This window comes from Typopeltis vanoorti, chromosome 19 (genome assembly GCF_054136105.1).
Source record: "Typopeltis vanoorti isolate ZY-2024b chromosome 19, IOZ_Tvanoo_1.0, whole genome shotgun sequence".
Taxonomy (NCBI): domain Eukaryota; kingdom Metazoa; phylum Arthropoda; class Arachnida; order Uropygi; family Thelyphonidae; genus Typopeltis; species Typopeltis vanoorti.
In genome coordinates, this window is record NC_143567.1 from 65,426,370 (window position 1) to 65,452,271 (window position 25,902).

Sequence of the window (25,902 nt, forward strand, 5' to 3'; positions counted from 1 at the left end):
TTTCACCAGGGGAAATGTTGTCTGTAGGGGGTTTTGTGTTGTTGATTGCGAAGATGGCTTCCATGTGAAGTAAATTAGCATCTTCAGTTGGTAGTAGAGAAGCAGCTTTTCTATTTTAGTGAGAAAAAATTCTCTAGGAATTGATTTTGGAGAGAGAGGACAAAATTGAGGCCTTTTGAAAGGATATTTTCTTCTGCAGTGGTGAGGATATGGGAAAATTTATTGACAACTACTTTTTTGAGCACGTGAGAATTATTAGTAGAGGAGGATCGTTCCTGTGCGTGATTGAGAGAATTGAACTTATTAAAAGTTTAGATTTATTGATATTTTGTGTTCTCAAAGCAAAACATGTGCTTATTTCTTTAATGTTGTTCCATGACACATTGTCTAAGGATACCTCTAAACTACTTTCTAAAGTGGATTTCTTTGTAAAAAGAGAAGCTAAACTGCTTTTCATATCAACAATTCTTTCTGATAAGAGTTCTAGTTTTGCTTTCCGGTAACTTCTATGCACCCTTTCTGTTGTTATGATTTCTTTCAATTGAAGGAAATTAGAAATAATGGAATAGAACTTACATTGTTTTAAGAAAATCAGCCTGTTGATGAAAAGTCCAATATTCTTGATGGTCTTCTGATAAACTTTTATAAGATGCTGGTTGTCCTCATAAGGAATATCGTCTCCGTGAAGAATCCTTAAACGTGTGGACAGACTTATGTGTTCGTCGAACATGTTGTTTATTATTTTAACGGTATAATAGAACACAGAAACTAAGTAAATAATTAATTTATTAACTTGATGCTGATATTTCGCTGGTATTATAACCAGCATCTTCAGAGCACAAAAACACTTTGTCACAATACGCGAGACTAAAACAACATGGTGTACATTAACAAAATTGTAGCAGCAACACAAAGACTAGAGTCCTGATTTTGGCGCCCTCCATTTTTTTCAGATAGAGGGCGCCAAAATCAGGACTCTAGTCTTTGTGTTGCTGCTACAATTTTGTTAATGTACACCATGTTGTTTTAGTCTCGCGTATTGTGACAAAGTGTTTTTGTGCTCTGAAGATGCTGGTTATAATACCAGCGAAATATCAGCATCAAGTTAATAAATTAATTATTTACTTAGTTTCTGTGTTCTATTATACCGTTAAAATAATAAACAACATGTTCGACGAACACATAAGTCATAAGGAATATCGTTATTAGCAAGCAGATTGACTCAGTTTCTAGACATGTTAACTATTATCTAATGACTGAACTCCGAGATTATAAGGAAACAAGTAAATTTAATATATCCACACAACTAGTTTGTCGGGATGCCGACTTTGTCAGGTGTGATAACATAAAAGTAAATAAAAGGAAGTAAAAACATTGCACTTCTACAACAACAGAGCATTAAAAAACTGTAGTTATGTTTGAATTGGAGTCCGAGCTACAGTTCTAGTATTATGCACATGCGAATATGACTTCTTGTGTTCACCAATATTGAATAGCAGAGCTATGAGAGTCTGGCAAACTGTAACTGAGATTGCTGTTCATGTGGGAAGAGTCGAGGATTATTTCTTTTGATTCAAGGATATGACGTTCCCACTAACTTATGGACTCTTCCATTTGCAAGTGTTTTGAACAGAAGATATACAGACTTGAACTCTTTTTCTTTATTTCTTCTCAGCCAATTACTTTATGAAGTCATTTGAATAACAAGCTTCAATTCTCTCCTACATAGACCTATCATTTAATTATGCTGTGTAGGCAAAGTTTTTACCATACTTCTCACATCCAAAGCATCAACTGCATGCATTGGACACACTGAACACCTTTATGTCCTATTTGAACAATCAGCATCCATGGATAAAATTCTTTTATTTATTTATTTTTTATGTGAATTCCACCCACATTATATTTTTTAGATTAATTTGTGTGTGTGTGTGTGTGTGTGTGTGTGTGTGTGTGTGTGTGTGTGTGTGTCGTATTTTTTTACTAAGGCAATTAATTTGAAGTTATTGGCCTCTATATATAAGCAGCCTAGTTATGAAGATACTATACACAAACTTTGTTTGCTTACAACTGGATATAAAGGATTAAACAAGAATATAATTTCTTGGCAAGTTTAATTTAATATGTATTTTTATTTATTTTTATATAGTCCAGAAATCCTACTCAATAGAAAGTAAACAGAACATTTTAAGCCACTTCAAGCCTCCAATAAGCAGGACAGTGATATTATAGTAGGCAGTAAATTCATCTCCTACCTATCAAAATCATCCATACCCATGGCAGGATTCAAACATGCAACCTGTTGGTTCGAAAGCAGATACACTAACCACTTGGCCAACCAGACTTGCAAAGTTCACTTTAGAAAAAAATACAATAACAACAATCTGTCCTTCTTAGTTATTTTGATTACATGTTAATCTAATGGATCCTTCGCAATTACATCTGCAGAAATCTCATGTACAGTTAAATACATCCACAAACAGCTATGCCACCATCCTTCCCAGCAGTTTCGAATTATAAAAATCCTGGTCAACAGGAAAAAATTTATTTTCTCTGGTAGAGCAAATTATAATTAAGTTTATTCATCCCAAAATCATTGGAATAAGTGAAACATGGTTCAATGAAGATGATATCTTAACAGGAATAGAAATGGAAGGATACAGTATTTTTTTGTGAAGATAGAAAGGACATGAATGAAGGTGGTGTCCTTCATTCGCGTCCTTTCATTCAATTTATGTGGGAATTATGTCCACATAAAGTTGACATGAAATAGGAAAATAGAAATGGTTATGAGGCAGTGTGGTGTGAGATGGTGTTGCTATAGGCCAGGGAATGTGGAGGGTGCTGAAGTAATGTATAAACGACTCAGATTAGTGAACAAAGGAATGGTAGTTATTATGGTTGACTTTAATTATGTCAGTATAGATTGGAATGAAGAAATAGCATTTGGGAATAAAGAAATGAATTTTGCCAGTTCTTCACAGATAACTATCTCAGGCAGCATGTAAGGGAGGGCATGCAAGGATCGAGAGCTTTATATTTGCTCATTTCATCAGAGGATGTAATTGTGAGTGGAGTTTCGCACTTGCCTACAGTTGGTGAGAGTGATCATGAAGTGATCACTTGGGTTGTGGCTAGCCATATGCAGACTTCTGTGAGGAAAGGATATATGTGGAAGAACAAGACTAGTGATTGTGACAAGCTTAGGAGAGAGCTTGGAGCTATAACATAGATAAATTGAGGGGCTTAAGCATGATTCAGAAGAAGAAGGTACTTTGGAGGTTGTAATAATCAGTTACATGAAAAGTATAAAGAACAAGCCAGGAGAGTGAATCAGTAAGGAAAATATAAGTGCAGTATGAGCAGAAATTGGTAAATCAAGCAAAGAAAACCTTATAGAGTTTTATAGATATGTGGCAAGTAGAAGGAACAATGATCACCGTAAGATGATGTTAAGGGATGAAAATGGTAGAATGGTAACTGCTGCAGAAGATATTGTTGAGGTATTCAGTGATCAATTTATAAGGGTATTTCATTCTGATTTAGGGTGTAATCATGAGGAACTTAAATGTAGAGGACATAGGAGAGGATGGCTTAATTGTGAGCGAACAGGAGGTATTTGAGGAAATACATAACTTGATATCAATAAGACGATAGGATTTGGTGACATATCACCATGCATCTTATGGGAATGTTTCATCAGGGAATTGGCATATCTGTTTAATAAGAGTCTTACAACAGCATAGGTTCCAAGGGAGTGGAAAGAAGGTAAAATTGTTCCACTGCATAAAGGTAGTAATAAGGATGTGGCTTCAAATTATAGGCTGTATATCTGGAGTTATGGTGAAGGTACTAGAGAGATTGGTGAAGGATAGGATGCAGAAGTGGGTTGATAACAACAGCATTCTCTGTGGTTATCAACATGGGTTTGTTAAAGAGAGATAATGTTTTACTAACTTACTTACGTACTATAACAAGGTGACAAATAATTGTTGGAAGTTTTCCCACTTGGTTATACTATAAATTAAAGATGCCAAGAAATTATATTCTTGGTTTAATTCTTTATCCAAGTGTAAGCAAACAAAGTTTGCGCCTGACGTATTTTCATGACAGGGCAACTCGTATATAGAGGCTAATGACTTCAGATCCTTCAGATCCCTTGCATTAGTATCCCATAATGCAAAGCACATATCCTTTCAGACATGTATAATGCTATGCATTATGGGAAGGGTCACTACCCAGACCAGTTTTGAGAGTCTCATCAGTGTGAGCCAGACCCAGAGGTGATACCAAGTTTGAAGTAATGCAGAAGTCATATTTCCATATATCAGTAGCCAAAAGGTGTCACATTTTATTATTAAATTGATCACTGATACAAGAGATCTGGAAGTGATGGTGGAGACAAGTACCTGAAATTCATTGGCGTCATTGCACAAGTTCTGACGATGTCACATCGGATAATGACAATGATGCAGCGGACCTTGACATGTAGAAGTAAAGTTATGATGCCATTATATAAGGCCTTGATCAGGTCACACATGGATTATTGTGCACAGATTTGGTAACTAGGTTTTCATGTGATGAAGATATGTTAGAAAGGGTCCAGAGAAGATTCACAAAGGTGGGCAGTGGTCTTTGGAACGTGTTGTATGAGGACAGATTGAGAGAATGTAAATTGCACAGTCTCATGAATTTATGTGGAAGAAGGGAGATATGATTGAGACATATAAGTTAGTCAGGGGTTCTTATTATGTTGACATAAATGAGATTTTTCATAGAATGGGAGGGAAGTGTAGAACAAGAGGTCATCATTGGAAACTGTATAATGAGGATGTGAGCAGAGGAGTGAGGAGTAGGTTCTTTGCATGGAGAGTGGTTGGCGAGTGGAATGCATTGCCTGAGTGTGTTAATGGTCACCTTTAAGCCACACAAAAAAGTAGCATCTCTTATCTTCTTCTTCTTCTTCCTCCTCCCCTCTCCAAAAGACCCAACCATTGTTAGATTTGTTGGTGTCTGCCAAATACTCTGCAGTAATAAGCTATCCTATTACAAACAACCAGGCAGAGCGGTCAACATTAGAATTTCAAAACACCATGAAAACATCCAGTGCTACCAATTTGGTCCACATGACTTGCAGACAATGGATACCTTCTAGATCTCTTGCTGAAGTCCATCTTATTTAAATCTGTCTCTTCCCTAATAAACTATCCTAATCTCTACAAATTGGGTTGCATTAAACTACTTTTCATCTAAATAACACTCATTCTCAGATAGGCATCCCAACAGAAGAATGCCTACTCAAATCCAGTAGGCAGCATAATTTAAGACTTTAAGCTATAATTTATTTCTCTATTTTAGTTTCACTTACTTATGTAGCACTTGCTAGCAAGTATCTATGAATGCAACAATCATTGCAGGACACAAGAGTAGTGTGGGTGCACAAATATATTGTCATATAAGCTATTTTTGGTATTTGAAAGATTATTTTTCACTTGGTCAGACTATAATAAATTTAGTTTAATCCTTTATCCAAGTGTGTGCAAACAAAGTTTGCGCCTGAAGGTATCTTCAGGACTGGGGTAAAGTGGTACAACACCGGGCAACTCCTTGCAAAGGTGGAGCAAGCTACCAACTCTCCTATCTTAGAATCTCCCATAATGCAAAACACATCTCCTTGCAGATATGTATAATGTTATGCATTAAGGGAAGGGCCTGCAAGGAGATGCTTCCCTTAATGCATAACATTGTACATATCTGCAAGGAGATGTGTTTTGCATTATGGGAGATACTGAGATAGGAGTGTTGGTATCTTGCTCCACCTTTGCAAGGAGTTGCCCGGTGTTGTACCACTTTACCCCAGTCCTGAAGATACTTTCAGGCGCAAACTTTGTTTGCACACACTTGGATAAAGGATTAAACTAAATTTATTATATTTTTGGTATTGGTTAATGACTAGAAGTTATTGGCAATGAGATTTAGTGGGTGGAGGATAATGTAGTTATAGGGATAGAATGTGAATGGTATTATATATTCTGAGAGGATAGGCAGAACAGGATAGGGAAGGCTGCAGAAGAATACTAATTGCAGTCAGTGAGGTTAGTTACAGTACTTTTGCTATCATCAGCAAATATTTTATTGGATTTCCTTTTCATGTAAGGCAAAGGAAAATTTGAAAAAATTCTGTCTGGAGTTTTAAAACTATTATGATTGTTTGACTTGAACATGTTAGGGTAATTGGATGGATATCATTGAGTATGCTGAAGGGATGTGCAAAAGAATTAATCAGTATCTCTGACTTGGTAATTCAACTTGAGTCTTAACATGAACACAATTCCAAATGAGTAGAAAGAGGGCAAGGTATTCCATTATACAAGAACGGAGCTATTTGACAGAAGCAACCACTTATAGACCAGTCGATATCTCTGGAAGGATAATTTAAATGACTGTAGAAACTAATTTGGTCCATCTCTAAAGGCAGTGAAATATCACCTTAATCCTCTATAGTGAACAACTTAGCTTTGTTAAGGGCAGATTTTGCTTTAGCAATTTGTTCCCATTTTTTAATAGAATGGAATTTTTGGATTTTGCCAAAAATGACAAAATAAAAAATATACCTATGTATATCTGATTTGATGTTAATAAGGTTTTCGGACTTGATAATATATCACCATGTATTCTGAGGAATGTGATGAGGAGTTGATATCTGCCTTGACATATTTTTTGAATATGAGTCTTGCACTAAGTCGAGTTATAAAGGAGAGGAAGGAGGGCAAGATTGTGCTGCTTCATAAGGGAGGTAATAGAACTCTGGCATCAAATTATAGACCTATCTGTGTGTCAGGTATTCTGGTTAAGTTGTTGGAGAAGCTGGTGAGAGCTAGGATCCAGAATTGGGCTGACAACAATGGTATTATCTTTGATGGACAGCATGGATTTGTTAAAGGGAGGTCATGTTTTAGTAATCTACTTACTTATTACAATAAGATGATGGCTTCCTTTGAGCAGAGGAGGGGGATACACAGTAGTAGACTTCGATTCTGCAAAGACTTTTGATAGATTACCACATGATAAGTTGATAGTAAAACTAGAGCAGATTGGGTTGGATATTAGATTAGTACATTGGATCAGAGACTGACTCTCTGATAGATATCACCAAGTTGTGTATGGGGGAGCAGTATCCAGAAAGAGGAAAGTCACTAGTGGTGTGCTCTAGGGCCATTGCTGTTTAACTTGTATGTTAATGATATTGGGGAAGATTTGGATGGGGATATTCAGTTGTTTGCAGATGATGCAAAGTTTGGACGAACTATGAAGAGTAGAGATGTTATGGCCTTATAAGAAGACTTGAATCAATTGAGTGAATGGGCATGGAAATGGGGATATGAGTTCAATGTTGCAAAATGTAAGGTTTTAAAATTTAGGAAACAAAGATGGGATGTAGAATTTGTGCTTGGTGGGGATATATTGTTGAAGGTGGAGGAAATAAGGGATCTTGGGGTGATAGTGGATAAGGATCTAAAATTTAGGGGTTGAAAAAGATCCAGAGGCAGCTGACTAAGGTAGTTTCTGATCTCTGGAATGTTGAATATGAGGAAAGGTTGATATGATAGAGACCTACAAGTTGGTAAAGGGTTGTTATAGGATCAGTGTTGGAGAAGTTTTACAGAAAACAGTGAAAGACCAGGGAAGAACCAGAAGACTTCTCTGGCAGCTGTATAAGGAAGGTGTTAGCAGGGGGATGAGAAGCAGGTTTTTTGCATGCAGAGTTGTGAATGCCTTGCCTGTGGTGTCTGCAGATAATTTGAGTATGTTTAAGGCATGGTATGATAAGCTACGTGTATGACAAAAAGACCTCCTAAGTGTTTCTTTGACTCCATGGGGGTCTTGAGATAATAATAATAAAATAACTTGCAATTTGCATTTAATAGGCTAATTCCTAATAGTCATTGCAGTCATCCTTATTTCATTTTTAATAAAGCATATAACAAGTGCTTCCCACCCCTAAAGTTAGCTGCTCTTCTAGTAATCTAAACCTTATTAAAGAATTATGAAAGTCTTTCTTTAAATTTTTCACCTGTATTTTTGTAAAGTTTTACAAAAATGCAGTGAATTTTCTGTTTATATAGTCTTCTCCTGTTCTATTTTTCATTTTATTCACTGTATTTAGTTATGATATTGTAATACAATATCATGCCATTGACATGGACAGGAAAGTGGCTGACTGACAGGTATCAGAGAGTACTGTATGCAGGTGAGTTACAAACAGAGTATCACAGAGTTGTGAATTTGAGCCATTGTTGTTTAACTTGTATATTAATGTTATTAAGATTGGACTAAACAGTGATGATGATGATTAAGCCTGTATCTTCCCCACAGCTGGGTGAAAACTTATCCCATTGTGGGAGGGTTAGGTCTACTTCTCCCATGGTGACCCACTCAGTATTGGGAGGGTATATATATATATTTGTATCAATGAATGTATGAAGGTGAAAGACAAACATCCATGCTCCAGATGGGATTTGAACCCACAATCTTTTGGCTGGGGAGTGAATATGCCAACCTCTCGAACCAATCAGGCTGACATCTTGGTTCTAGAAAAGTGCATGAAGATCAGTTCAAGCAAAGTTTTACACTTAATATTGAAGACACTGAAGTTAGAGTATTAGTATTATATTAATATTATTTTTTCCTACAAGTGGACAATGAAGCCGAGATTTGAAGTGATGGTAGAAAGAGAGTTAAAATTTAGGGCCATTCTAAGATGGTTAGGTCATCACATCAGGGAAGTTATTCTTCCCTTATGGAAGGCTTTGATAAGGCATCTAGTCCTTGTCAAAGAGGTATTCTCTTGATGAGTCCTTGACTCCGTGAAGGTGTTTGCAGAATAATAATCCAGGTGAGAGAAAGAGAGAGAGAGAGAGAGAGAGGAAATGCTGAGCAATAGTGAATTATTTCAAGAAATATGATAGATATAATATGAACTGTCATTGACTTCGACAATGAGACATTGGAATCTGTATACTCCAGTGTTGTAATAGTGATAACAATGATATTTAACAATAATTGCAAACTGGGCATAGAAATTATCACTTAAATTATTCTTAATAGTTATTTTTATATTTTTGTTAGTGGACAAAAATATAAAAATAAATAAATTAAATTGAACTTATATGATTTATTATAAATAAGATGTTTCTATCATCACAAATGAATTATGTAGATCTTTGTACGTCATCTAACATTTTCATTTCAATCAGTTGTAGAATACTGATTGTATCTGTTAATTTTCTAAAACGCCCTTCGCCTTTTTTGTGCCCTTGGATTAAAAAAGGCCTAAGTCCAATTCTCATCGTGACAGAAGGAATCTTTATATGGACTTTTTCAATCAGAGGTGAGTTAGCCGAACTCATATGGAGGTAGCAGGGTTTTTTCTCCCAGAAACTCAGGAAACTCTTCATTCCGTATACAGACAAATCGGCCCTTCAGAACATACACAATTTACAGACAAATAATACTAGTTGTGGCGGTGGACAGTGGATGGCGTTGATGTAGATGATTGGTAGTAGAAGTTCAGTGTAGTGGTGAAGATGGAGAGTTGTAGGTGTCCTCCTTGGAGGTGTCATGAATAATATAAACATCTTTTTTTTTTTTTTGATAGTAGTTTAAAGAATTTAAAAAGATATCTATTCTCTCGTTTTTTTTTTTTTTTTTTTTTTTTTTTTTTTTTTTTTTTTTTTTTTACATTCTATATAAAAGCATTTCAGGATGACATGATAAATAAGATTATCATCTTACAGTAATTATGATGTGGGCTAATATCAGAATGGGGAATTGGACAATGAGACTTATTTGTGCCTATGATCCCACAGAAGGTTCTATTAAGGTAGAAGTGGAGGAATTTTTTGATGCTTTAGAAAAAGCAACTGACACAATGAAAAAGGAAAAGTTGGTCCTTGTCGGGGATCTAAATAGCAGAGTAGAAAATGATTGTCAGACATACAAAAATATTTTGGGAATATTTGGAGAAAAGAGCAAAGCTAATAATAATGGCAAATACCTCTTGGATTTCTGCTCAGGACATGGACTGGTTATTACTAACACCATGTTCCAACATAAAAATGTGCACAAATTCACATGGAGAGAAGAAGCAAGGAATAAGAAAAGTCTCATTGACTATGTTATTGTTGATAGTGATGTTTTCTCCCTGGTGCAGGACACCAGAGTATACAGAGGATTTGAAATTGGAAGTGATCACTATTTAGTCTTGAGTAGGATAAAAGTGAATTTCATATTGAAAAGAATAACATGTAAGAAAGTTTTAAAGCGAACAAAAGTTGAGCAGCTCTCAGATGTGAACTGTAGACTAAAATACACAAAGATTATTGAAGAAAAAATGAAAGAGTTTGAGAACAGAAACCAAATCTTGGAGATTCAGTGGCAAGCCTTGAAGAAAACCCTGATTGATTCAGCCAGAGAGGCATGTGGTAAGGTAGTCTGCAAGGATAGAAAAATCAGAACTCCATAGTGGACACAGGAAGTTAAAGAGGCATTGAAGGAAAAGAAGAAAGCATATCAAATGTTCCTGACAAATAAGTCAGCTTTTGCTCTTAGAGAATACAGAGATAAATGTAAGAAAGCAACACACTGTGTAAAACTAGCTAAGCAAAAGTCATGGGAGGACTTTGGTAAGAACATAGAAAATAAATATCAAGAAGTGGTAAGATATTCTGGAGGTAGTTGAAGAAGCTTAGAAGTGGAGGAAAGAGTGCTGTAAAAGGTGTTAGAGATGATAAAGGTGACATGAAAACAGGAGAAAAAGATATCCTTGAAGTATGGAGTAATTACTTTGAAAAATTGCTAAATGAAACAAGCAGTGATAGCACAGTGGTAAAAAATACTCAGCAGGCATACAGTCAGGAATACATATCCATACTTGAAGTAGAAAAAGCCATCAAAGGCTTGAAATATGAAAAGGCAGCAGGAGTAGATGATATTTGACCCAGAAATGCTGAAGTATGGTGGTATAAAAGTCTTACAGTGGCTGCACTGCATAGTTCAGAAAGCCTGAACAGAGGGATGAATTCCCGATGATTGGAGTAGAGCTCTAATAGTACCCATATATAAAAAGGGAATAAAACTGAATGTGAGAATTACAGAGGTATTTCCCTACTGAGTGTTCCTGGCAAGATCTATGCAAGCATACTTGTGAAACTGTTGAGAAGAATTGTGGAAGAAAAGCTTGGTGAAGAACAAGCTGGATTCAAGCCAAATAGAGGCTGTCAGGATCAGATCTTCACTTTACGACAAATAGTTGAGAAAGCATGGGAATATAACAAAGATCTGTATTTAAGTTTTGTTGTTCTGGAAAAGGCACATGACAAGGTGCCAAGAGAGAGAGAAGCTATTCAATACGCTACAGTTATATGGTGTCAATGGAGGATTATATCAAGCAATACTTAGTCTTTATTTGAGTTGAAAGTCAGCAGTTAGAATTGAAGGAAGTACAGGAAGATGGTTTAATGTTAAATCTGGTGTGAGACAAGGATGTACATTATCTGCTCTGTTATTCATTATCTATATGGATCACATTATGAAGGAAAGTGGTATTAAACATGATATCAGAATTGGAGATGTTAATGTCAGCTCTTTGCTTTTTTGCAGATGATGTTATACTTCTAAATAAATCCGCTATTTTCAAGTTTGCAAGATTCCTTGATTAAATTGAATAACTGTTGTAATAGATATGGTATGAAGGTCAGCATTAAAAAGACAATGAAAATAGGTAGAATTGTTGAAAATGTCAACTGTGTTGTGAATGGAGAACCAGTGGAACAAGTAAAACATTTCAGCTACTTAGGCACGATTTTTACTGAAGATGGTAAATTAAATATAGAAATAGACAACAGAATCAGCAAAGCTGGTATGGTGGGAAGTCAATTGAATAAATTCATATGGAATAAGAGAGAAATTAGTCGGAACACTAAATTAGCTGTATACAAGACGGGGTTCAAACCAGTTTTAACTTATGGATCTGAGAGCTGGGTCAGAAGTAAAACACTTGACCAAAGACTAGAGACCGCAGATATGAGAGTCCTGAGAAAGATTATAGGCTTGAACAGATGGCATCAATGGCAATATCATATTAAAAACAAGGATATTAGGAAAGAACTTGACATTGTCAGCATCCAAGAATGCGTTAGCAGAGCTAATCTTAGGTGGTATGGTCACTTAAACAGAATGGGCGAGGAAAGATTAGCAAAACAAGTGTTCTCTGCCAGGTTGGCAGGAAAACGACCCAGAGGAAGACCAAGATATAGGTGGATTGATACAGTACAAAGTGCCTTAGACAATAGAAATATAAGATCTGGTAACATTGGAGTCTTGACAAGTAACAGACTGATTTGGAGGAAAATTGTAGATAGGAAGTTAGTAATGATGTAAATTTTTCATGTAGTACTATCATATCCTGTACACCCCTTGAGGGTACATCGCAGGAATTTGATGATGATGAGTAATTATGATTTCTGAAATATTTCTGAGGAACTGTTTGCTTGCTCATCAGTGTATACTAGTTTTTCTGTTCCTAGTTTCTATGCATTTATTATTATTATTATTGCACTCTGAATATAGTCAGCAGACTCATTTTCAGAATCAAAATTCTTGTTATTCTGTGTTTCCAATTTATATATTTTTATTTTCCCATATATTTTTTTGGTTCTTCGCTTCTCACATTATTATTTTTTTTTTTTTATACTGATTTTGGCTCTTCCATAATTCTGTACTTGAAAATCTTTGAATAAGATTTTCAAAATTCTGTAAGACCTTTCCTTTAAATAAACTTTAATTATTATATTGTAAAATTAATAAATTTATTAGCCTTGCAGTTTGGTTAATATTGAGGCCACTCCATTTCCAATAAATCCTATAAAATATTATCATTTTATAATTTAAGTATTGCATAAAAATGAAAAAAATAGAGGAAGGAAATAGAAAACTAGTATTTATTTTGCAATATTTTATATGGTAATTGTGTTTTATTTCAGTTCTCTCCCAGTCTCTTAACTATAGAAGACCTGCTTAAAATCTGTGTTGATGTTGCTAAAGGATGTAAATATCTGGAGGAAATGCATTTTGTTCATAGGTAATTGATATGATTGTTTCAGAAAAAGTGCAAATTTGATATATAAAAGAGTATTGTGTGCATTACTTTCATTGAAATTCATTTGCTTGATAATTTTTACTAAACAAAAATTACTTGTGTCTAACCATATTAAAAATTATTGTGTGTTTTTGTAATATAGCCTTTTGTAGTTTTTATTCCTGATTGTTATTATTTCACCCATGCTATAGTCAGTGGTCATGATAGCGAAATGATAATGACTATAGGAATAATCTGCAGAAGTGGATTTCCTTCAGTGGATTGCATTGATATTATGGATGTTTGGTTGTTTTTTTTTTGTCCCACAAAACCTTCCAAGGCATTATATACAGTGAGATTCTTTATACTAGATTTTGAAAGTTTTCCACTTGATTCAGTCTTTTATCCAAGTGTAAGCAAACATATGGGATACTAAGACAAATGATGTGAAGTCATTAGCCTCATATATAGAGGCTAATGTAGTATAATAATGTGCAAAACTTTTCAACATCAATCTTTAATCCACAGTATTTTAGTAATAAGGCATAACACCTTTTGGCTTCTTGTATATGGAAATATGACTTCTGCATTACTTCAACTGTGGTATCACTTCTGGGTCTGGCTCTCACTGATGAGATGAATTGCATGAGTTTCTGGAGGGGTATCCCTGCACATAAACATAATTCAATAAAGGTCAAATCTGGTCTGGTGGTGACCCTTCCCATATTGAATAGCATTATACATGTCCGTAAGGCTATGCTCTTTGCATTATGGGATACTGAGGCAAATGATGGGAAGTCATTAGCCTCGATAGGAGTTGCCCAGTTGCGAAGTTACTTCACATGCAATTCATGCAATTGAATCCTTTGCACTTGGATAAAGGATTCAATCAAGAAAATAATTATCTTGGCATCTTTAATTTATATTTATACTGGATTCATAGCCTTTGGCCATAATTACTGACCATCCTTATTCGACATAACCCAAATTAAATGAAACATTTCAGTAGTTCATTATAATAGGTGAGTGAATTCCAAGTCTCAAGAAAAAAAAAAACATTGACCAGCCAGAGAAGCAATTGACATGTTCGAGGAATCAAAACTTAGTGGTGGACACAAGAATTTAATGACACAGTCCTAGAAAAGAAGAAGAAGAAATATTATCAAAAGTTCCTGGTAAGTAAGTAAGTAAGTTAGCATGGACCCCATAGAGAATATGAGAAAAATGTAGCTAAACAAGTTGTGAAAGACTTTGGGAAGAATGTAGAATAGGGATGCACAACATACAGCCCATGGACTGGATGCAGCTAGTACAATGATTTAATGCACCATAAATTGAATAAACAGAAGAACAAATTTTTATGTGATATTAAATGATTTAAAAAATCAGTAGATTCATATATATTGTTATTGTTGATGTCTCCATAGCAAAATAAATATTTTACTAAGGAGGAGAGTTTTTTATATTTCCTGCATCTTAACAGAAATCAAGTATAGCATGTGTGCTAAACAAATACTAAAATTTGATTAGTCAGTTCCTCAACCTCATACCAGTGACACCTGTATGAAAATGATCCAATATTTTATGATTAGCATGCAGATACTCCTGTTGCCGCATTGCCATCACCACGTCATATGTTCAAGTCATAATGAATGTTATATGTATATTACATACATACATATACACATACATACTGTGACAAGCATTCTGTCTCATGAAATTAAACAAGTCACCAATACATTGAGAGACATATTGATAACTTCCAATTTACTGGTGGATATCGGAAAAATTGTCGATTCAAAAAATGCAATGAATCACATTAAAATGCTATTTTCAGTAAACATACCTATTGAACTGTGTATACATTTTATTTTTCACTAAAAATTCAAATTTCAAACAATTCAGCTCGCATAAATGTAACAGTTACGTGATTTGGCCCATGACAGCATTTAAATTGTGCAACCTTGATATAGAAGATAATATATTTCAGGAAGGGAGCAAAAATTACTTTTCAGGACCTCCATGAAATTGAAATATTCATTTTAGGAGGCCCATCTTAGATAACAAACTCTATTATATCACTCCTTAAATCTGTTTGCCATCTGCATGTTCATCACCATATTAGGCAAGGAATTCCATGGTCCAACCACTCTCCAAGTGAAAATGACACTACTCACCATCTTTTGTAACTTCCAGGAATGACCTCTTTTCCTTATTCCTTTAGCATGTAATACTATAGGAAAAGCCTCTCCATTGTCAATATTGTAACTACCTCTTAACAGTTAAAATGTCTCATGTCTCAGTCACATCACCCCTTCATTTTCTCTCAGTCCAACTTAGTAGTAGGTATTCCCTCAAGTCCATTCTCATAACAAACAATGCAAAATCCAGATATCATTTTTGTATTCTACTCCCGTACTACCCTCTCCAAGGTTAGTTTATCCTCTTCAAATCCAAGTGACCAGATATTAGCACAATAATCCAGATATGGCCTGATTAGACCTTTATACATAGCATCAGCCTGTTCAAAGATTATTGGCATCTCTGAAACGTGGTTGATGGAAGATGATATACTGTATTTACTCGAATATAACTCACACATTTTTTTTTGGAAAAAATTCACAAATTTGCATTATGGAAGGGATCACTACCCAGACCAGTTTCTACCTTTATTGAGGTCTCGTCAGTGGGAGCTAGACCCAGAGGTGGTGATACTAAGGTGGAAGTAATGCAAAAGCATATCACCATATACCAGTTACCAAAATGTGTCAACACCTTATTTGCTTACACTTGGATAAAGGATTAAATCAAATATGTAATTGGTAACATAGCCAAGTGAAAAAACTTCCATCAACTATCTAATCCAGAGAATTTTAGACAACTGGTATATGGTGATATGACTTTTGCATTACTTCCACCTTAGTATCACCACCTCTGGGTCTAGCTCCCATTGACGAGACCTCAACAAAGGTCGAAACAGGTCTAGGTATTGATCCTTTCCATAATGCATAGCATTTTACATATCCATAAGGATACGTGCTTTGCATTATGGGATACTAAGGCAAGTAATCTTACACCACCTTTATCACGAGTTGCCCCAGTCCTGAAAATATTTCAGGCACAAACTTTGTTTTCTTACACTTGGATAAAGGATTAAACCAAATATGTAATTCATTCCGAAGGAACTTATCATTACCCTTTGTGTATCACTTCTACATTGTGCAGGCAGACTCAACTCCCACAAAGTTTCAACCCTTTGGTTGAATTTTATTGCTGCTTGTTTGTGTGTCACTTCTGCCTCGAGTTGGTAGGCAGACTTATAGACGCATTATATAGCATATTATTCAGTGGTAGAAGTTAGCCTTTGCAATATGTCTTAATGACATCGAAAATTTCAAATGCAATCAAACACTTATTTCATGTAATTGAAAAATTGGACACTAGTTTTTAATTAGATACTGTGTTTGCCGGTGCAACATATGGTTTTGCTTGAGTCTATACAGCATACTTTCTGTGGGAGGGGACATGGGATTCATTAGTTAGTATCATTTTTATTACACGTTTCTGTAATTGCACTATTTGTTGAGAAATATATTACACAGACTGAAAATGTCTCTGTTGCTTATTCAGTGATACAGTAAAGCTACTTGTTTTTCATGCATTTGCAGTATAGTGGCTGTTGGAGAGGGTTTGTTGTTGATTGCGGGGGAGCGAGTTACTATCACCCTGATGTGAATGTGTTTAAACTTTTTTTCGCATGCAAGGTATATGTAAAACTTGTTAATTTCTTTTTTCATAAAGTAAAATCAGGAGTGTGAGCTATATGCAAGGGCGAGTTATGTTCAAGTAAATACGGTACTAACAGGAATTGAAGTAGCAGGGTACAGCATTTTTTGACAGGATAGGAAGGGAAAATGCAATGGCAGAGAGTACTGCTTATGATAAGTGATGACTTATGTCCTCTCAGAGTGGAAGATTTGGAGGTCAATAATGGTTTTGAAAGTATATGGTGTGAGGTAGGGGGTGAGCAGGACAGGATATTTAGTGGGATATTGCTACAAGCCAGTGAGTAATTTATACAGGGAGTATAAATTAGGAAGAGAAAACTGCATGCAGCAATAATGGAATGGAATTTCTAGAATTCTTGAGGGACAAATGTCTTAGGCAACATGTAGTAGAAGGTTCAACATTGAGTTCAAGAGTTTTGGGTTTGGTCATAGCATCAGAAGAGCTGATTATAACTGAGATGGAATCTCTTCCCCAGCTGGAAAGAGTGACCATGTGGTTTTGACTTGGAAGATGAATGGACATGCAGGAGTATCAGAGAGAAAGGAATATATGTGGAATTATAAGGCAGGTGATTATAATAGTCTTAGATATCAACTTAGGACAGTTTCATGGAGGGTAGAATTGAAAGGGCTAGATATCAGTAGTGCTTGGGAACTTGTGAAGAAATATTTATTAGCAGCAATAGCAAGCTGTATACTGCAAGTGAAGAAGAGAAACACAGTTTTTTGTGAAGTGGATGACAATATCAAACAGGAACTGCAGTTAAAAAAATAAGTTATGGAAGAGATATAAATTGAGGGGTAGAGAGCAGATGCATGAAGAATATAAGACTCAGGCCAGGAGAGCGACTAGTATGGTAAGGAAAGCAAAACTGGAATATGAGAAGAGATTGGACCTGAGATCCAAAGAAAATTTCTAATTTTAATTATCTCCATATCTCTACTTGCCACTGTGTACTTCAACATTCAGTTAATCTTTTGAACTATTCTGTCCACTTTTGATATGCTCTCTGAACTTTGATTTCCTATCCATCATATTCCCAAATTTTCTGTTATCCTTTGCCTTCATTGCCAGTGAATTTAAATCATCTGTAGAATCTCCATGTTGCCTTTATTAATTTTCCATTATCTGTCAACACACCATTCTTGTGTTTTCTGACTAGCTTCTTAATCTACCTTACTAGCAATTGGGATTATATAAAAGTGTTAGTGGCACAGATACGGAAGCACAGCAGTAGAGGTTTTTGGATGCTACAAACTACCTTCAAAATGACTACCCCAGTGGCAGAGAGAACAACAATTAAATGAGAGAGAGAGAGGAAAATGAAGGCATTATAATGATGCCTGGATTTGTGCATCCAAGAACATGCAGACATTTGGAACTTCCAAAAATTATAAGAGATTTTTTATTTAAGCGATTTATTTATTTTTGCTCATTTCTTAAAAAATCGTTGAGTTTGCAATTCATTACAAGATGGTTTTAGAGCATTTTATAACTTATATGTCTAAAATAAATGTCTAAACATTGTGTTTCATTTTTTTGCTTATAGCTGGCTTATAACTTATAGCTATCTCCATGTTAGTTAAAATCAGATCCATTTTTGATATAAACTGCTTGATTCCTCCTGTGGACTTCTTTAACACATATCACATATCACGACATATTTACAAAAATAACCAAATAAAGTTAATCATGACGTTTGGAAAGCTCCTAATCTAATGGCCAGTACTACTTGCACATAATCATTAATTTATGCAGATTATCATCATCAGATGATCTCATTAAAGTATGCCTTAAATTCATTTATCATTCTGTATTCATCACACTTTCAAATAACACATTCCAATTGCTCACCAAATCACCCACCTCTTGCCATGCAAAAAACCTACTCTCAAAACCTATAACCCCCCACACACACACACACACACTCACACCTTCATTATACCACTTCCATCCAGAGTTGGCTACTTGTTCTCCTCCATTCCTCACATTATACAAAAAACTTCTTCCACATTAATCTGGTAGTGATCTGTTACACAGTTTCTAATCAAAGACAGTTTATTGAAAAAATATATATGTAGTATTTATTAAAAACATGTTTCTTATATATTACACATTTATTAAAATTAATAAAAATGGTGTTATTTATTATAATAATGATAAGTTTGAATTATCAATTTTCAGAGACTTAGCAGCACGTAATTGTTTAGTTTCAAGTCATGATTCTACAACAAGAACAGTGAAAATAGGTGATTTTGGCTTAGCCAGGGATATTTATAAAAATGACTACTATCGTAAAGAAGGAGAGGGTCTACTTCCAGTGCGATGGATGGCTCCAGAATCTTTAGTGGATGGTGTATTTACTAGCCAGTCAGATGTTTGGTATGTACTTCTTATCTCTTCCTTTATTCATTTATTCATTTGTAAAATGAAATTCATTTTGATTTTTAGACATTTTAAATAAATTATTTTAGGTTTAAATAGATTGGTAGTATGGGCAAAAGATAATAATTACCAGTTTAATGGGACAAAATGCCAGGTTATACACTTTGGGATGAAAGGATTGTAAGCTGTGTACTACATTTGATGGAGCTTGACTGCAGTAAAAACTGATGAGGATAGGGATTTGGGGGTACTTGTGGAAAGGAAGTGAATATTAGATGGAATGTTGCAAAAGTTGCAAAATAGCCCATTGGATTATCTAAATGTTAAAAAAAAATGATAAGCAGAGAAAAGGAGGCCATTTTTCATCTTTATGAGGTTTTGATAAGTCTACAACCTGATTACTGTGTATAGATCTGATCTCCTAGGCTTCTTGGAGATGAGAATGTGATGTAATGGATCCAGAATTTTTTTTTATTCATGTGGGGTCCTCCCCCCATTCCTCAACTGTCACTTAGGACTGGTTGAGCCCTCCTAATGAGGGATTAAGTATATATTTTTTGACTGTAGCAATGTGTGTTCATGGGGCCAGTTTACCTGTTCTGAGAGAGAAAAAAACCTGAGTTTCCAGGAGAAAAATCCTCTACCTCTGTATGAGACCAGCTAACTCACCTTTTAATCGAAAGAAACCAGATTAAGGTTACTCACGTCATGGACAGGAATTGAAACCAGGTCTTTCCGACCAGAGGGCTTCATCTATACCGACTGAGTTATGGAGACTCAATCCAGAAATAAGTGACTAAGATAGACAGGACTCTGGTGCATCCTTGTGAATGAACTGAAGGTTTATCGTGGACTTCTTTATAAAACATATCACAACATATCCATAAAAATAACCAAATGAAGTTAGTCATGACATTCAGAAAGCTCCTAATCTAATGGCCAGTACTAGTTAATAGTTGCAAAGTCTAGTTAACAGATGGAAAAGAGGGGAATATAAGAGAAAGATACAAATTGATAAAGGGATTTTATAGATTGACATAGAAAAAATTTCTCAATATGTGACAGGAAGCGAGAAACAACGGAGTCATGTCTGGAAATTGTGTAAGAATGTGGTTAGCAAGGATGAGAGAGGACTAGATTTTTTGCTTTAAGAGTAGTGAATGAGTGGAATGGGTTACTGGAATCAGTTGTGAATGCTTTATTTTTTTAATGGAAAAGTCAAAGAAGGTATTAAGTGAATAATGGTTAGTTTGGGCTACCCATGATGAGTCTTTGACTCCATGGATATGTCCAAGAAAATAATAATAATAATACCTGTTCTATAAGGTTAATGTCAAATCTATCATTTATACGTGTTTACCAAACTTTGCAACTCACAATTCCTTAATCTTTCCACATTCCACGTATTCATATTATATGTTACTCATATCTACACCTTGACTGCCATTTTTTTTGCATCATCTGAAAGCCACTCTCTCTCAGGTTAGGAAAGCCACTCTTTCATCACCTTTTGCTAATCGGTCTCCCTTCCACATTTACTCTGGATGTCAGCTGTCTTCTATATTTTAGATTCTTATTTGCCATTATCCCACCTACATTCTACATTTCATATTTGTTTCCCAAATTTTAAAACCTTTCTAGCCTATTCTTGTTTAGGAGTACCCTTTTTTATAATGTCATTAGACTTCTGTTTACTCAATTTTTAAGGCATTACTGATGTTTTAAAGACAGATATATGAAGAATATATATGAAGAATCATTCGGACATACCTTTGTAGGATTATAATTATTATTATTACGGTCAACTCCAACGAGTCCTTAGACTCATCGAGAGAGGCCCTAAACATCATGTCAAGAACTATTCAGTATTTGCACAGTATCTATCATACTTTGCTTTGAACTCATTCACAGTCATGGCACCCACAACAGACTCTGGCAGCTTATTTCACTCGTTCACCACTCTCCAAGTAAAAAAACCTAGTTCTAACACTCTTGCTCAGTTTCCATGGATGCTCCTAGTTCTTCCACCACCACGCATGTTCTGAAAAATTTCCTCCGCATTAATTTTCTACTGCTGATTAAACTGACATACATTCTCCTTAGCCCAGTCTGCCAATCCATCCAAATCATCCTGCAAAATTTTGACTTCATGTGTATTCACTTTTCTCTACCAAACTTTGCATCATCGGCAAATAACTGAAACAGCTCCTCTCAAATCCTTTCCTATATCATTAATGAACAAATTAAATAGCAGTGGTCCAAGAACAGAATCCTGCGGCACACCATTAGTCACAGACCTTTTTGTGGATTCTACTCCTGAATAAACTACTCTCTGATATCTCTCCATCAACCACCCTCCTGTCTACCTCACCAACCCTATATCCATTCCCATGTGCTGCAGTTTACTGATTACAATTCCATGTGGTATCTTATCAAAGGTCTTTGCAAAGTCCAGCAGTATCACTGTAAACCCATTATCCTTATCCATTTCAGCCATCACTGTATTATAAAATGTGAGCAAGTTACTGAAACATGATCTATCCTTCATAAAACCATGCTCCCCCCCCCCTCCATACAGTATCCTATTTCGATCTATCCATTCCTGTATTTTTCTCCCGACCAACTTCTCCAATACTTTGACAATGACTCCTGATATGCTGTTTGGTCGGTAATTTGCAATAGCAATCTTAGAACCTCCTTTATACAATGAAACTATTTTCCCCTCTTTCCATCCCCTTGGGACAAATCCAGAGCTAAGACTTAGATTAAACAATATGGTCAAGGGCACTGACAATTCTTTTGCAACCTCAAGTAAGACTCAATCTGGTATACCATCCAATCACATTAAGGTTCCCTCATTCCTGCAATATCACCACCTGGATGATATACTCGTCCAAAGTGTTCACTTAGTAATTCTACTATTTCAACTGATTCAGTTACCTTCCTGCCATCGGCATTCATTAAAATCATTCTGCCGTATACATATTTTCTTTTACTTGCAGCATATCAAAAGAACTGTTTGGGATTCTCTTTAGCCTGAATTGCTTAACTTCCTTTCATAATCTGCTTTTGCTTGCTGGTTATCATGTTATTCAGCAGCATCTAGCGCATGGTGATATACATTTATCTGCTGTTAAAGTATGACTGAATGGAATGGATGGTTGGAAATGTGGGGATGGAGAGATGTGAGAGAATTATCAGTGAGGCAAGAGGTATGCGAATTTTAACTCAGGTTTTTTAAGGGTGGTAGAGAATTCTTATCAACAGTGTTGTCTTCAGAGCTCATGGGAGAAGCGCCCAATGAGCTACGAAGATGACACACTGTCGTAATGGCTCACACCCTGTTACTCTTGCCCCTGATCTTATCACCTCATATCCTTCTCCTTCCCCAAAAATTTCTATTTTTCACCTCCCTCCCAAAGAATTCTCTGCCCATCCCTAAAAAATCCAGGTTTAAAATTCGAATACCTCTTGCCTCACCGATAATTCTCCCACATCTCTCCATCCCCACATTTCCAACCCCCCCCCCAACTTCTTTCAGTCATACTTTAACAGCAGATAAATATATATCGCCATACGCCGGATGCTGCTGAATAAGAAGATAACCAGCAACATCTTACAAATGTATGTCCAAATTACTTTTCCTATATATTCTTCATATATCTGTCTTTAAAACATCAGTGATGGCCTAAAAATTGAGTAAAAAGCCAATGACATTATAAAAAAGGGATACTCCTAAACAAAAATAGGCTAAATAGCATAAAAATAATATTTACTTAGAAGAGTAACATGGGAATTTTTCCAGAAATAAAACCTATTATAACCTTTCATTTCACAACTTTGAACTGGCATCCCCATTCCTATTCCCATTCCCTCAATCTATTCAAGTCTTATTGTAAGACTAGAGCAGCTGCTCTACTGCTCACAGTTCATCCCAACTTTGCATCATCTGCAAATAACTGAATATCCCCATCCAAATCTTCCCCAATATATTTAACATGCAGGTTAAACAGCAATGGCTCTAAAACAGACTGCTGAGGCACACCACTAGTGACTTTTCTCTTTCGGGATATTGCTCCACCTTACACAACTTGCTAATAACTCAGATAGGAAATTTCCAATCCAATGCACTAGTCTAATATCTAACTCCATCCGCTCTATGATTATCAACTCATTATGTGGTAATCTATCAAAAGCCTTTGTAAAATCTAAGTATACTATACTACTGTGTATTCATTCCTTTGTCCAATGAAGCTGTCACCTTATTGTAATAAGTAAGTAGATTACAAAAACATAACCTCCCTTTTAACAAATCCATGCTGTCTATCAAAGATAATACCACTGTTGTCGATTCAATTCTGGATCCTGGTTCTCACCAGGATCCAGAATTGGATTGCCTCTCAAATACTTTAACCACAACATCTGACACACAGATAGGCTTATAATTTGATGCTTCAGTTCTATCATCTTCCTTATAAAGCACCACAATCTTGTCTTCCTTCCACAATTTTTGGAACTTGATTCAATGCAAGACTCATATTAAAACAAATGTGAAAGTAGATATCAACTCTCTGGCACAATTCTTCAAACTACACAGTGATATATTATCAAGTCCCACAGCTTTATTAACATCAAGTTTGCTCAATTCCCCATATACTTCTTGTTAACTTACAGTCAGTCTGTCCTCCTCCTCATTGTCAGCTGCTCTCAAACTCTCCTTAATGTCACATTCACAAGAAAGAAAGACCTTTATGAACTGCTCATGAAATATTTCAACTATATCCTTTGCATTTTCTCCAATCAATGTCATCCTTTCATAATCTTTTTTTTTTGCTGGCTGCATATCGAAAGAACACACTAGGATTTTTTTGGCTTCATTAACAAAGTTCTGCTCATAGTTCATGGTTGTTACCCTTACCGAGTCACCCTCCTTGCCTGTTCTTTGTAATCCTCATGGAATTGATTACTACCAATCCTCTTATGTTCCCTCCATAATGCCTTTTTCCTTGTTGCATGCTTAATCTCTTCATTCATCCATTTCACACTTACTTTATTTAACCTTCTGACCCTTGGAATATATTTAGACATTGCTTCTACTTGATTATTCTTGAATATCACCCAAGCAGCATTGATCTCCTTTCCACCCAACTCCTCATTCCATGCTACACCTGAAATCTTTTCATAATCACCAGCCTTTTAGTTCCACATATATCCTTTCCTCACAGAAGTCCTTACATGGCTAACAATGACCCAGGTAATCATTTCATGGTCACTCTCACCAACTGGAGGATGATTTGATACCTTGTTTATAATTATTTTTTTTTTATTCGTATGGGGGTTCTCCCCATTACTCAACTATCCTTTAGGACTGGTTGAGCTCTCCTAGTGAGGGATTAAATATGTATTTATGACTGTAAATCCGTGTGTGTGTGTGTTCATGGGTTGGTTTGCCTGTTCTTCTGAGGAACAAAAAACCAAAGTTTCTGGGTGAAAAAACCCTCTACCTCTGTATGAGACCAGCTAACTCATCTTTAGTCGAAAGAGACCAGATAAAGGTTCCTCACGTCATGGACTAGAATCGAATCCAGGTCTTTCTGACCAAAGGGCTTCATCTATACTGACTGAGCTCTGGAGGTTCTCTTATTTATTATGACATCCTCTGATGAGATGATGAAATCGAAGGCCCTTAATCCTCGGTGCCCTCTTCCATACCGCCTAAGGTAGATGTCTCTCAGAAAACTCGAGAAGCTCATTTTCTTTACTTCCAGTTGCTATCATCCCATTCTACATTGCTATAATTAAAATTGCCCAAAACAATGACCTTTTTCTAATTTGTGTGGCTAATTTGATTATATATTTCATGTGGGAATTTCAAAATATGGGGGAAAAGTATAGAAAATGAGGAAGAAAAGGGCAGGTATCATCAATGGGACCCCCCCCTCACTAAGACAAGTGCTCCACATGAATAGGTATACTCTAAGAAGATAAGGATTTGGTGCAAGATTTCTTGCTCACCACAACACGTGGATGCCTATAATCTAAGAAGAGTATACTCAGAAGTAGAATGTAAGAATACCCCAGCCACCATACTAAAACAAGCCTTGAACTCTGTCCTGGAGCACTCGGAAGGAGAACTACTGCAAACCATTGATAATATCTGATAATCCCAATGATCAACCGATCTTGTCTGGGCCAGGATTTTGCTGATGCAGGAACAAAGCAGGGCATGCACACCCCCACCACAATTCCCCCCCCCTTTTTTTTTTTTTGTGGATGTCCATGAGTCACTGCATGGAAAACACAATAGCAGGAGACTAAATCCCAGTATTGTTGGTCTGGAAAACAAATTAAAAACAGCCATGAGAAGTAGGGAAGAAATTAATAGAAACAGAGAAAGAATGAAAAGTCCATTGCCAACACTGGGAGGTGTTTCTGGTCATCTAAAGTAAGAAACAATATGCCTTAGTCATACATGCAGGAGATGAAGGAGAGACCGATGACAAGAAGATCAGTATTACTGTGGGGGCAATGTTATTATAATATCATCTGAATGTGAGAGGGGAAGAAATTTTGTCATGATCCTAATAAAG

General features: G+C 35.8%; 1 protein-coding gene across 1 annotated transcript in view; it reads left to right on the forward strand.

The window, feature by feature from the left end:
- The window catches only part of LOC150096198 (proto-oncogene tyrosine-protein kinase ROS-like), a 481,253-nt gene that overhangs the window by 377,073 nt on the left and 78,278 nt on the right, over positions 1-25,902 (forward strand). Inside the window, exons 34-35 of the mRNA XM_090409003.1 lie at positions 13,044-13,141; positions 19,112-19,309. Of these exons, the coding sequence (XP_090265129.1) occupies positions 13,044-13,141; positions 19,112-19,309 (296 nt within the window). The remainder of the gene's footprint in view (positions 1-13,043; positions 13,142-19,111; positions 19,310-25,902) is intronic.